The sequence below is a fragment of the Propithecus coquereli genome, unplaced genomic scaffold, assembly GCF_000956105.1.
Source record: "Propithecus coquereli isolate 6110/MARCELLA unplaced genomic scaffold, Pcoq_1.0 Scaffold416, whole genome shotgun sequence".
NCBI lineage: Eukaryota > Metazoa > Chordata > Mammalia > Primates > Indriidae > Propithecus > Propithecus coquereli.
The window spans coordinates 566,559-579,459 of record NW_012149908.1 but is presented as its reverse complement, the minus strand read 5'-3'; the positions used below and the strand labels follow the sequence as shown (position 1 = coordinate 579,459).

General features: G+C 46.5%; 1 protein-coding gene across 1 annotated transcript in view; it reads left to right on the top strand.

Moving 5' to 3' along the window:
- Positions 1-12,901, top strand: part of ADTRP (androgen-dependent TFPI-regulating protein) — a 62,971-nt gene that overhangs the window by 33,320 nt on the left and 16,750 nt on the right. The window contains 1 exon segment of the mRNA XM_012653175.1: positions 12,161-12,276. Coding sequence (XP_012508629.1) covers positions 12,161-12,276 — 116 coding nt within the window.

The window sequence follows — 12,901 nt, the reverse complement described above, 5'->3', positions numbered from 1 at the left end:
ACATGGAACCATCATCCTACCGTCTTTCCAGTTGCTCAAGACAGAAACCAGCATTGGCCTTGCCATCTCCCTCCATTCCACCATTCTCATGTCCATTCGTTAGCTACCCTTGTCCCTTCCACCTTTGAATTACGTTGTAAATCTGATCACTTTCTAGTTCCACTGCCAACACCCTGGTGGCTATATTCACTTCTCACCTGAACCATGCAATACCTCCAAACTGGTCTTCCTTATTCCCTTCTCAACCTTCTTCTCATAGCAGCAAAATAGATTGGAAATACTATTCCCCTTTCTAATATCCAGCAGTGGCTTCCCATTTCACTTAGAACAAACCTGAATTCCTTCCTACAGCCAACCAGACCAACAAACATGGCCTCTGCTGAACAATGCAGGCTCAGATGGAGCCTCTCTCCTCTGGGCATGCCATGCTCTATCCACTCCAGGTTTTCCTCTGCTCCTGCAACTCTTGAAGCTCTTTCCTGCACCAGGACCTTTGCACATGCTGACCCACTTGCCCAGAATGCTCCCCATCTGCTCTTCCATGGCTCTTTCTCATCCTTTGGGACTCAGCTTAGATGTGGCCTTCTCAGAATGGCCTTTCTTGACTGCCTTCCATGAATTAAGTCTCTCCCTTGCATTGTGACACAGAGACTCCTGTTTGTTTTCCTTCATAGCAGCTATCATGATTGTTATCTATATGTTTCTAAAACCTCACCCATTAGACTGTAAGGTCTACATGGGCAGGGACCACACTTTTTTATCTTTTAATCCTCAGCACCTCACACAACTCCTGGCACGCGGTGGGCACTTCATGATTATTGCATGAGAGAATGAATGAAAGCTTCATCTCTTACTGTAGTAGCTTCTCCATGACCTCGACTGACCCAGAGTTCTCTCCCTTTGGGGCAGAGTGGGGTGTGCTGGGGCCGAGGGACATTGGAGGCAGAAAGAAAGCCTTTAGCAACTCTGCCCAGCATCTGCGGCAGACACTATTTGTTTTGACACTTTGGAGTGTTCTTTCATACAGAAAGTTATAATGAGGACTATTCTAGAGAGTTTGCTGGGATCTTGAAATATCTATGGGACTTTTGGTTGTTATATCTGAGATATGTGGTCTAATAACATCTGAGTTAGGTTCAGAGAGATGCATAGAGTCGTAGTAATTACACACGTTTTGTTTAAGGAGAGTAACGTTTGTTCTGATGTGTGCCGTGGCTCAGAGGATATGTTCTCAGGCTCACACTTTCCTCCATCACCACCGTTGTCAGATGCTAATTAGGAAACTATGTATTCAAGTAGCCAAAGGAAGTTCGAAAAGTCATTGACTCAGAGAAGAAAGGTGGCAGAGTCTGAAATTAAGAAGAGAAATGAAGAAATGACCATGGAGGGAGCCAATGAAAGAGGAGTGATCAAGAGAAAAAGGAGGAGAAATGGTTGAAAAAAGAACAGCCCCTTTCTAGCTCTGTGAAAGTCTGGGAAGGACCAATGTCCCTCCTCCTCGTATTGCTGGGCCAGCACTGGCCCTGGGGGAGGCGCCTGATACCACCCAAATGGAGGTTCCCAGTGGTGGGCACAGAGGCCAGTAGTGGGGGTCATTAGTCATTAGTTGTGTACGTGAAAAGTAAATCTGTGAATGTGGAAATCCATAAATAGAAATAGAACAAGTTCTTTGGTGGCTGCCATGAAACCTAAAGTTTTAATAGTCCAATAGTAATAAAGGGCTTCTTATTTTGAGGGTGGATTAAAAAAAGGAGCTTCATAAAGGCAGGGGAGATTTCAGCATTTCCCTTCCCTGAGCAGGAACTGATTTTCCCCGTGAAAATTCAGATTCGAAAACTAAAGCACACACACACAAAACAAAACAAAACTAAAAACCCTCGTGCTTTTTTTTTCTTCTTCTCAGTTTGGAAGCCAAAATATGCAGAGTTATTTCAGAGGGGTGTTCTGGAGAACTCTCCTGGTACAAATTGGTTAGGAATAAAAGCTTGTGTGTTTTTGGCATCTCTCTCCAAACACATCTAGAAACTCCTAAAAGCCACACTTTATTATTCTGTGGTGAGAAGGAATTTTGTGACCTTTTGAGAAATTTTGTTTTAGTTTTTCCAAAGAAAACCATGATAAGGAAGTGAGCCAAGTTTCTTGGCCATGGGAAGTTTGTCCCAATGCCCCAGGCTGCGTTCTCATCAGCGTAGAGGTCCAGAGCAAGCGTACGTGTCGCCAACTTGCCCTGCATGTAGGGGCCCAGATTTTACACTGACAGACTTGTTAACGTTTCTGCCCACCCACGGGAGTGCGGGACAGATGGCAATGGCCTCTGGGGAGTATCTCCACACTGCCCTTCCCCCTGTGCTCAGCTCCAGGGTTCACGGCCAAGAATGCCTTGAAGAGCAGGTTGAACTTCAAAGGTCCCCAGGACGGGACAAGGAAGGTAAGACGCAGCTTGGAAGGAAGGATGGGCAATTTGGGAACACAAGGAGCGAGCCCACTAACAGCATTTCTGTCACGTCTTAATAATCTCCGCAATATTGGACCACATCTTTCTTGAAATATCTCTTCCCTCCTTCCCTTCCCTCCAGACTTTCTGACCACTGCTATCCAATTGCCTTTGCAAAATGCTCTTCTTTTACTTATCATTTTAAAGCAGAAATTCTCAAGTGGGATTGACCGTGCTCTCCAGGGGATGGAGACAATGTCTAGAGACAATTTTGATTGTCACGACTGGCGAGGCGGGGGGTGGGGGTGCTCCTGGGTAGAAGCCAAGGATGCTGCTAAACATCCTATGATGCACAGGACAAGACCCAGCACAAAGAATTTTCTATCTATTCTAAAATGTCAGTGTTGCAGAGGTTTAGAAACTGACTTAACTGCCGTGGTTCTACAGTGTTTTCTCCCAGATGCTTTAATATTCTTCTCACTCACACACTGTCTGTGGGTCGTCTCAGCTACTGCCACTTAACAAAGTTATATTGACACTTTGATGGCTCCCAAACCTCTGCCTCCAGCTACGTTTATCTCTGAGTGCCAAACTCATACGTCTGCCATCCTACTGGACAACTTCAGCTTAATGTCCTATGGACAGTCCTTTTGCTTTTATTCTGTTTTGGTTTTGGCTTCTCAGCAAGAAGCAACAATGTTCATAATTGAAAAAGTAATCTATGATATGTAGTTATCTGTTTTTAATAAAAGGGAATTAAAATTAACTTTTATTTTGAAATAACAAAACACAATTTAGGGGCACACTCTGAGAAAATCAGACACCGCGTGAAGTGCCATCGAAGCTGTTTAAGAGAAACCCGTGGGTCTTTCAGGACAGAAAGATTTTGACGGAGTGAGCCTTGCAAAAGGAAACTAGCCCTTTGAGTTAAACAAGGTCTTATTCTCCTTCCCCGTGGACCCCAAGGGCTCGACTGAGTTGTCTAACACTTGCAGATAATGTGCTGCCCTAGGGGGACACTGTAGGGTAACAATAAATATAAGTTGAAATTTATTAATATTTCTTTGAGTTCAAAGACCGTGTCTTCTATACCTTCCAATTGTCTAGAATGCCGAAACAGAACTGCCTCTCGTGAGGTATTTGATGGATATTGAATAAAGCCATTTCCTAAGAAAACTTCTTGTCTTTTACCTTTAGGCCCTACCCTTAGCCATTCCCTTCTCCACTGGCAAGACCCCCACAGTGAGCACGTATGGCCCCCAACACACACACACACACACACACACACACACACACACACACAGGCTAACCCTAAATCAGCTGATGACATGCATTTAGGGAAACCGCCAGTGAGTAACTGCCATTCTCACAGGGCAGCTGGAGACTCCCTTCAGAATACCCTGCGGGTCAGCACAGGAAGGCCGGAGGCAGGAAGGAGAAAGTGTGGAAGTGGTCCCTCATGGGATCGGTCACGCGGAGGGACTGGAAGTTTGCCCCAGAGCTTGTGCTCACAGGGGGCTTTCCAGAATCACTGCTACCTCCCGGGGACAGCAGCTGCTTACACACTCAGAGCCCTTCACTGACAGCCATGGGACACTGGGGAGGAGGGGCGGGTGTCCTGAGACACGGTGCCTCCAAAGCAGGAGTAGAGCCTCGTGCTTCCGAGCTTTCCTCTTTCTTAAAAAGAACAATCTCCTTCCTCCAACTTGGAGCAGCTTTCTAGAGAGCCGCCCATCTGTCTCTGTCTTTAAAACAAGTCTCCCTGTGCGCCATGTGGAGCCAGGCACAGAGGCATGGAGGGAGCGTGGTGGGTTGGGGATTGAGGAAGGGGCGGACGTATAGAGAAGGTAGCAAGCACAACCTGGGGACAGGGGGCTTCCCACCTGACCCAATCTTGGCATGGAGGGCCGCAGAGCAGAGAGTCCCAAGATGAACCAAGGACAGCCCCTGCTGGCTACCTACCTTCCACCTTCCTGCAGGGCTGCCGACTCCGCGTGGTGGTGCCCCTTGCTGAGCCTACAGTTTGGTTGCCATGGCGTGGGCCCCCGTTGGCTGTTTCCAGGAGTCACACTTGCCCACAGGCTTTCTTATAACCCCGAACACCCATCTCCAGGATTCGGGGTGCCACCCACAGCTTTGAGACAGGGTAAAGGTGACCAGCTGGAGGTGGGATTGATTCTGCACCCCTAACATCTTAGATGCAGCCTGATGTGTGGCTGCTGGTGCTCACTGAAACTGGTCCGGGCTCGCTTCCAAGCCTGTGCAGAAGACCTCTTCTTTCCCTTCTGCCCCGCTTTATTGTTTCACTGACTCATTCACTACTGCCACCGAAAGTAAGTGGCCAGAGTAGGTTAAGCACTGCGGGAGGTACTGGAGAGAAAACGGTGGCAGCCCTAAGCCTTGAGCTGCTTCTGTCCTCGGAAGACTTTGGTCAGTATTAGGCGAGTGCACTAATGTGATGTTATGATGGAAGTGAGCTCAGGGGCCTGCGGCCGCACCAAGAGTAGGCACCTGCCAGAGCCTCGGGCTTCAGTCCCTTGTAAGGTGAGATGAAGGCCAAAGGGGACACGTGATCTGCATGTCAGCTGTGACAGAGGGAACGTGGTCTTCAGGTGGGAGTGCAGAGTAACTAGGGGGTGAGCACAGACATCAGGCAGGACAGGTGACCAGATCACCAGGGCTTCTGTAGACCATTTTAAGAGCTCGATCCTCCTGTGTAACAAGAAAATCAATCAAAACATTTGTTAAGCAGAGGCTGGGTGGAAGTCCTGAAAACATAGGACATGAGAGCTTTGCCCTCAGAGTGCTTGTAATCTCATTGAGGATGAACGGGAAAAAATACATGAAATTGATGGTGTAAAAAAACTAAATATCATTAAGCACTGAAGGGTCTCGTGCAGAGCAAGGAGCTGCAGGATGACAGGAGAGTGGCATCTCACGAGAAGGCAGATGGCACGTGGCTTCCAGAGACGCAGGAGGACAGCCTCGTGGGCTTGGGGGGAGGGTTTCCTTGGTGAGGCTTCTTATTTGCAATAAAAGGGTGTCAACGTTACCGTGAACTTTTAATTTCTCCAAGTGTTTAGATCTCTGTGCCATTAACAGCAGGTAACGCCTGCACGCCAGGCTTTAAACAAAGAATGAAATCCTGGCTGGTGTCCGATTCACAAGTGGAACAAAAACAAACAAAAACACCCGTGGGGAAAATGGTACTTCTGGGGTCCATCCTCTGCTGTGATCACCGAAGGCTACATAATCACATAATGTTCCCTCCGTACAGGCAAAACCGCCTTCACTCGATTGCGTTTTATCATTTTGCCTTCAGATGTTACCAGGTTATGGAATCTAGAACTCTGAGCGGTTTGCTGTGTGGGTGCTGTTGAGACCACTGCACTGTCAGGCTCGGTGCCCCGACATGAAATGCAATGGTCGAAATTTCTTTCAGGCCTAATCGCTAGGGGGAACCTTTATTTTCTCAAAAAATAAATGTGTACATTCCAGCTCTCTCTTTTTACTTTCCCTATCTGGATACATGTTGCTAAACTTGAATCTCAACCACAGCAGCCCAGTAAGCCTTCTGGTTGATGTATTTGTGTTTCCCTGTTGTCCTGAGTCCTAATTGTCTTTTATATCTTCTTATGTTGATGAACAGGCATTTGGTAAAGTATCTCAAAGGTGCGTGGGGCTGGTTGGAAGAGAAAAAAAATTAAAGAACAATTAAGAAGATTAAAAAGGGGGAAGAAAACAGATTGAAACAAAAGGATAACAAGGAGACTGGTTTGAGTAGAAGGGAGGGAGCCTATTGAGATGCTCTTGGAAATAAGAGATGAGATTAGGGAAGGAGTATAGATCATAGACAGAGGCAATAGGGAGCCATAGAAGGTTTTTGAGCAGGGGAGTAGCAACATGAAACTTGTTTTAGAAGGTTTGCCTGATTGCAAGTACCAAAATATGTACCTGATTGTATCTACCAAAATAGAGAAAAGTTAGGGAGGTACTGCTTGGGAAGAGGGAAGAATAAGCAGCTGTGGGAAGCATTTAGGGGGACAAGTGAATAAAGTTTGGATGTGAGGAGTAAAGGAATGAGTCTGAGTTTATGGCAGATGTCTAGGGTGTTACTTTTGCCGGAGGGAGCTCAGTAAGAGGAAGGGATTTGGATCCTTTGGAAGGGTGGAGGGAGAGAGGTAGGGAACAGGAAGAGGCAGATATATTCCTGATAGTAGGGTTCTAAGATGCTGTATCTTTCTTTTATCTTACCCTTAAGTGGATAGAGCCCAAATTGCCACTTCTTCCACAGGCTGGATTCCTACGAAGCCAACCAGCTTCCTGGTAGAAGAACGATGCTTTGAGATGTTGGTTAAACTGCCTGCTAACCCAAAGGACAGCAGTGTAGCAGGTAAAAGATCAGTTACGAATCCTCTTCAGACGATTTAGAAAGTTACCATTTACCCATCTGTTCAGGTCACAGAGGAGTTCATCAACAACACTCTGCTTTTCTTCCTTGGCCCAATGGAGCATTCATTTCTCTTTCCGGGTCAGAAAAGACCATTCACTTTCCCCCCAATGTTTTTATCATGAAAATTTTCAAACACAAAGCAAGGTTGAAAGAATTTTATGGTGAACACCGGGGTCGCCCGCCACTTGACTATTAATAGTTTACTCTTTTTGCTTCTTTGTAAATCTATCCATCTTTCTATCCATTAATTCTTCTTGGTTTTGGTGCATTTCAGAGTAAATTGCAAACATCACTCCTCTTTGCCATGAGGAAGACTCGGTTTTTAACTTCTGTTTGCAGGCTGGGCAACCTGTGTGAGCCCACCTAGGTAGACAGTGGGGTTCAAAGAGAAGTCTGTGGATCTTTCTGTGGGAGGTTTATCTCCCCAATCCCCTCCTCCCCCGGCGCTTTAACACTGGCTCTTTAATTACAGTGGTGTCTGGCCTGTGCACTTGAGTTCCTAGTAAGTGGAAAAGGGAATTTTAACAAATCCAATTCTCTTTAAAGATTTAGTGTTTGAGACTGAAAAGACTCCTCTATAGGCATCATAGGTGGAAGAGTTTTTAAAAAAGAAAAGTCTTGGAGAGATGGAAGCTCTATACTGTGCTTACATTTCTGGATTTCCGTGCTGGATTTACTTAAATCAAAACTGTATCTTTCACAGTGTAAGGGACATAGAGAATACAGACGGTCTCTGCTTTTGCATATAAAATGTTCCCCAAAATGTGTCAAAGACCATCACAATTGTCTTACCCTGCAGGGAGTCAGAGGCAGAAACTGCAGTGGGACAATTAGAGAGAAGTGAGATAAACGGTTTTTAGCTGGAAAATGGATGGTATTACCAAGACCAGAGATTGCCTTACTGGAATTTTCAAAACAACTATTACTGCTAGCCTTTACTGCATGTAGTCTTGAGGCTTAAGGAACATGATCCAGCAGTATAATAACAAGCCTGGCTACAAGGCCATTCTATTAAGGGTTATTTGGCCTCCATTTCCATGTCTGTTCTATTTATGTTTAAGTTTTAATTGATATTTTGACCATATTTGTCCCTGAGGAGATTTTGTGAAGCCTTCCATTTTTTAGAAATAAAAAATGATATATTTGGTACATCATAAGCAAAAAAAATCCCCCTAATGTACCCAGAAATCTTGTTAGCACACTAAAACTTCACTCAAAAATCTCTCTCCATCAGTACCACGAACAAACCAGAGATGTCATCTTAGAGATGTGGGGAAAGGATCTCAGTTTGGGAAGAGCCACTATCAGGAATTCAGATCTGATGTCGCCTGAACAGAAGAAAGGAGGAGAGAGTTGAGGCACATATGAAGTGGGCGATATTATGTAAGCTCATCATTGGAAACGACATCTGAAAGAGAAAGCCCCTTGGTAACGGATCTGAGAGGGTAGAAGCTGCTTGTTTATCTCGGTCAACTCAACACAAATATAAATAGCAGGGAAATAAAATAAAGGAAAGAAACAGAGATCATACATTGTAAATATTATCATCTGATTTTTAAAATGTGTAGGCTCTCTGAACTTCCTTTATGGGAGAAAATGAAGTGCTCGCAGCCCCCCAGGAAATGCAGGGTAAGAGTGTGACCAGCCTAGCCTCGTGGATTCGGTGTTGGGAGCTTCAGCACAGCGATGAAGACCTGTCAGCTCACGGTTATCTCCGCGGTTAAGCCTCGCCTCTCTCTCCAGAGTCAGGCAAAATGCAGCCCATTGTAAATTTAGCCCCCTCTGCAGGGAAATTGTTTACAACAGCCACTTATCTACCGGTACGGGGTGAGTACAAACAAGTGCTCAAGTCATTGTCATTATTTTCCATGTTGTCATTCATGCAACCTTGCAAAAATTTTCTATGGGTAAATTTTAGTAGTAATACTTATCTACAAGGCTCTTTTGCAACCAGAGACGCTAAAGTGCAATCATCAAACTAATACTTAAATCAATATTTCGTGCTTATCATTCTGTCTCCAAGATATTCAGATGAAAGTGGGCATTACATGGAGGACAGGAGGGGAAGGTATAATTGAGTGGAAAAAGATGGGAGAAGAACAATGGTGTCCGTATCACCGGTGCATTTGGAAAGAGACGTTGAAAGGAAAATCTACCAAAATGATGACTTTAGTGACAAGAAAAGATAGCTTCACTACATCCCTTCTGTTTACACATGCTATTGTTTCAGCCCATGATGTTTTGTTTACTTTGGAAAGAAATATTTTACCCCCTCTGAGATAATTAATTTTTGTCAGCTTCACTGTTTATAAGGGAAACTGAGAAACTGTTAATTGAAATACAGAATGAGTCACTGTTTTCAGTAATTTTTGGCAGCATTCTAATTTGTGTCAATCCCAGCCTAATTATTAGATTTTTTTTGGAAGCAGAAAGCATATTTGACTTTTCTCTTACTGAATTTTTCTCTTTCCTTTTCTTTTTTTTTCTTTCTTTGGAAATATGTGCTGTCTGACAAGGGTTACATGATTTGTGTCAACGTGAGGTGAAAGACCAGTACATTTGAAATGCCAGGAGGTTTATTGCGTCACGCTTGGCGCTTTGTACTAGCTCAGTATTCAAAAGGCTCACAGAATGCAGGTTTTCTCCTCTCCTCGTTCCTACCCCCAGCCCTGACTGGAAAATGTGCTTCTTGCAAAGACCTTTTAGCTAGTATAAAGCCGCGTTACACGGCCCATCACTAATGACATCACTGAAGTACCTTTCCCAGAAGCCATCAGGGAGAATTCATTTGGAAATCCGATTGAATGTCACTTGCAAAGGGCAGGCTGCTCCAAGAGGTGAGCACTCATGCATTCCTGAATTGTTTGTTGTAAAGGCATTAATCACCGCAGACTCATTTACTCCTAACGCGAACACACTGCATTATTCCACAGGAATCCCAAACGATCATTAGAGCAGAGGACGGGAGCTGCCGATCGAGGGCAGGGTTAATAAAATCTGTCAGATCAATGGCCAGTATAATGGCCTGGTAATGGTTTTGAGTAGAAGTTGGATCTTTCTGGCTGCCGCAGAGTGAAGGCGGGCAGAGGTGGGCGGCTGCACGGGGCAGACAGCTCCACCTCCTGCCTGCAGAGGTGGCCTCTGGATGAAGAGAACAGCCTGGCAGTCACCAGGCGTCGTCAGGGCCTTAGCTGGGCATGTGGGCACCAGCTGTGGGCTGAGGAGGGGGCCGTGGGATGGCCCGGGGGGGCTCTGCTAACTCATGGCACAGCTTCTTGCGGACCACAGGCCAGAGTCCATCTAAGACCTGAGGCTACGGATACTCCAGCCCCGTGCCTTCGCCCCACCCTGGGCACAACAATGAGATGAAGGACGACAGACACACTGTTAATAATGACGACCGTAGCTAATGCCACCGGAAGCTCTCCTGGGCCAAGGACTAAGCGTGTTACATGTCCTTCCCTGCATCCCATTGCAGCACCCCCAGAGGGTATGCGCCATTCACTGTCCCCATTTTATACCTGGGCAAACTGAAGTTCAGAGAGATCCGGTGACCAGCCTGAGGTTAGATTCAAAGCTGTGTGCCCTGAAACACCATGCTCTGTTATTGGAGGGAGAGACCCAGAAGCTGCAGCCTAAAATCAGACCAAAGACAGATGCGAGGTGTGATAGTGGGCCTGGGAAGTCCTTCCATTTGTCTGTCTAGCCAGTCAGTATGGTCGGGGCCAACTTTTATCAAATTATGTAAAAGCTACAGTTTGTCTGCTATGCCGTTCCTCCACATTTCGTTACCAAAATGTGGGACACTCAGGGCCCTTAAGATACTCAGTTGCTCTGTGCCACCCTGCTGCGACCTTGACCGGGGCACCCCCGGAGGCCCTCTCCACCCAGCGATGCCCTATACGTAAGGCTTGGTCCTTCTCATCCCAGCCTTGCGCCCTCAAAACTTGTCATATTTCTCGTCCTCTGAGGGTGGTTGTCATGTCTTGGCTGTGCCGTGGCTAGCTCAGCCGGGGTAGAAGGAAGCCTCTGCCTCTTGAGCATAAGACTTATGTGACTGACAGCCAGTGCCCAGGGTTCCAGCCCCGTCGCTAGGCATGGGGGCACAGTGACATTCCCAAGCTCCAGAAACTGCTGGAGCTGAGGTCTGACACAGCTGCCTTGGGGCTCGGGAACAGGAGACTGTGGGTGAAAGAGGCAGCCAAGAGCTGAGGGGTGAAGGAGGAATGATGGCTGTAACCATAAAAAATACAAGATACTATAATAACACTGTTAGGTGTCACCGATAAGCACAGAGGGTGGCAGAAGGGCTTTAGCAATGTTCTCAATCAATGAAAGGACCTTGCATGCAGACTCCAGTGGCCCTTCCCAGGTCAGCTTCCGTAATGAAGAGGGGAGCTGGCTCCAGCAGTCTTTGCTTCTGAAAATGCCACTGTTCCTAAGGGTTTACTTCCTTGATTATGTCATTTTTAAAATCTAGTTTGGAGGGTTTGGAAGAGCTAGAAAACAGATGGTTCTAAGGAGGGGGTGAAGCAGGGAAGGAGGGGGAGGACACAGGGGTTTCAGAGGAAGGCTCGCACACACCCCTCACACCCGCTGCCCTCAGCAGGACGGAGCTCAGCTACATGGTGCTAAGTGCAGAGACGAGGTAGGGCGTGTTCTGTGGCCCCCCCAGAGCTTATGAATATGCACCGAAAGTGCTAGACTACATGGCACAGGATATAAACGCACTAGAACTGAGTGAGAGAAATTAGCAAGAGGAAAATTCAGAGACAGCATGGTGGAGGATTGCATTGGCTGCACAGACATAGGGGTTTGAACACAGGGAGAGAAGACGGTGCCCACGGGGGGAGGACGCATGAACAAGAGCGTGGCAGTGGGAGCACGTACACTGAGTACAAAGGGCAGTAAAGGAGCAGCCTTGTTCTAGTGGAAGGGGAGGGCGTGTGCATGTGTGTACTCATGTGTATGTGTGCGTGCATATGTGTGTGTGTGTGTGTGTGTGTGTGTGTGTGTGTGTGTTTTAGGGGAGGGGAGCAATGGGCAATAAGCAGGACCAGAGAGGGTGATAGCACATTGCAAAGAGCTTCAGTAGCCAGACAAAGGAGTTGGGGCCAGCATGGCAGGCAATAGGGAGCCACCGTAGGTCCTTGGGCATCCAAGAAGCATGATCCAAGGCAAGCTTTGGGAAGTTTCACCTGGCAGTGTGTAAGGAGGTGTATTGGAGGGGAAAGGTACCCTGCTGCCAGGACTTGCCATCTTTTCTCCTACAGCACACTTCCATACTGCCCCTCTCATTGATTGAAGTCATCCTCCGGCCACATCACTGTCCATCAAAGAAGACAGGACTCTCCTTGTTGACTGCTGGCAGCCTTGCTTCCATCAGCAGGTAAGAATTGCACAGAGAAAGTCAACTTAGGCTTGTCATTCGAGGCCCTGAAAAGTGCATAATAATATACTCCAGGAAAGTGTACTGTTCTGTCTGAATCCCCTTATCTTGGTTTAATGGGGATTTAACTATCTTCACATCTCCAGGTAAGAAGGATTTCTGTTGTTTGATTTGAATACTCATGGAAACCTCCCATGCACAGGGACACGTAGTTGTGCCCGCACACGCACACAGCAAGGCACAGCTCCTCTTTCCCTCTCACGTAGAATTAGTCATTGCAAAGCTACACATCTTGCTTTCCCTAGAAAGTGTTGCTCTTTGGTTCCATTTGCAATTAAAGTGTTTGAATGGCTGAATGGTCTAAACACATTCCATCTAAAAAGGCATCTGGCGAGTGGAGCGTGCTAGGTTTGTCCACTCCTGTTGCCTGTGTCATTATGAGCTGATTTGCATCAACATCTGGCATCAGAGGCATTTGGCCAATTGCATGAGTGATGATTTCAGTGGCTAGTCTAGATTTCATCATCAACTACCTGGCGACACTCTCAGAAATGCCACCCAATGGTCTACAACCAAGGGAATGTGCTTGACCTTTTACCTGATGACTTGGAAACCTCCTTTCTGC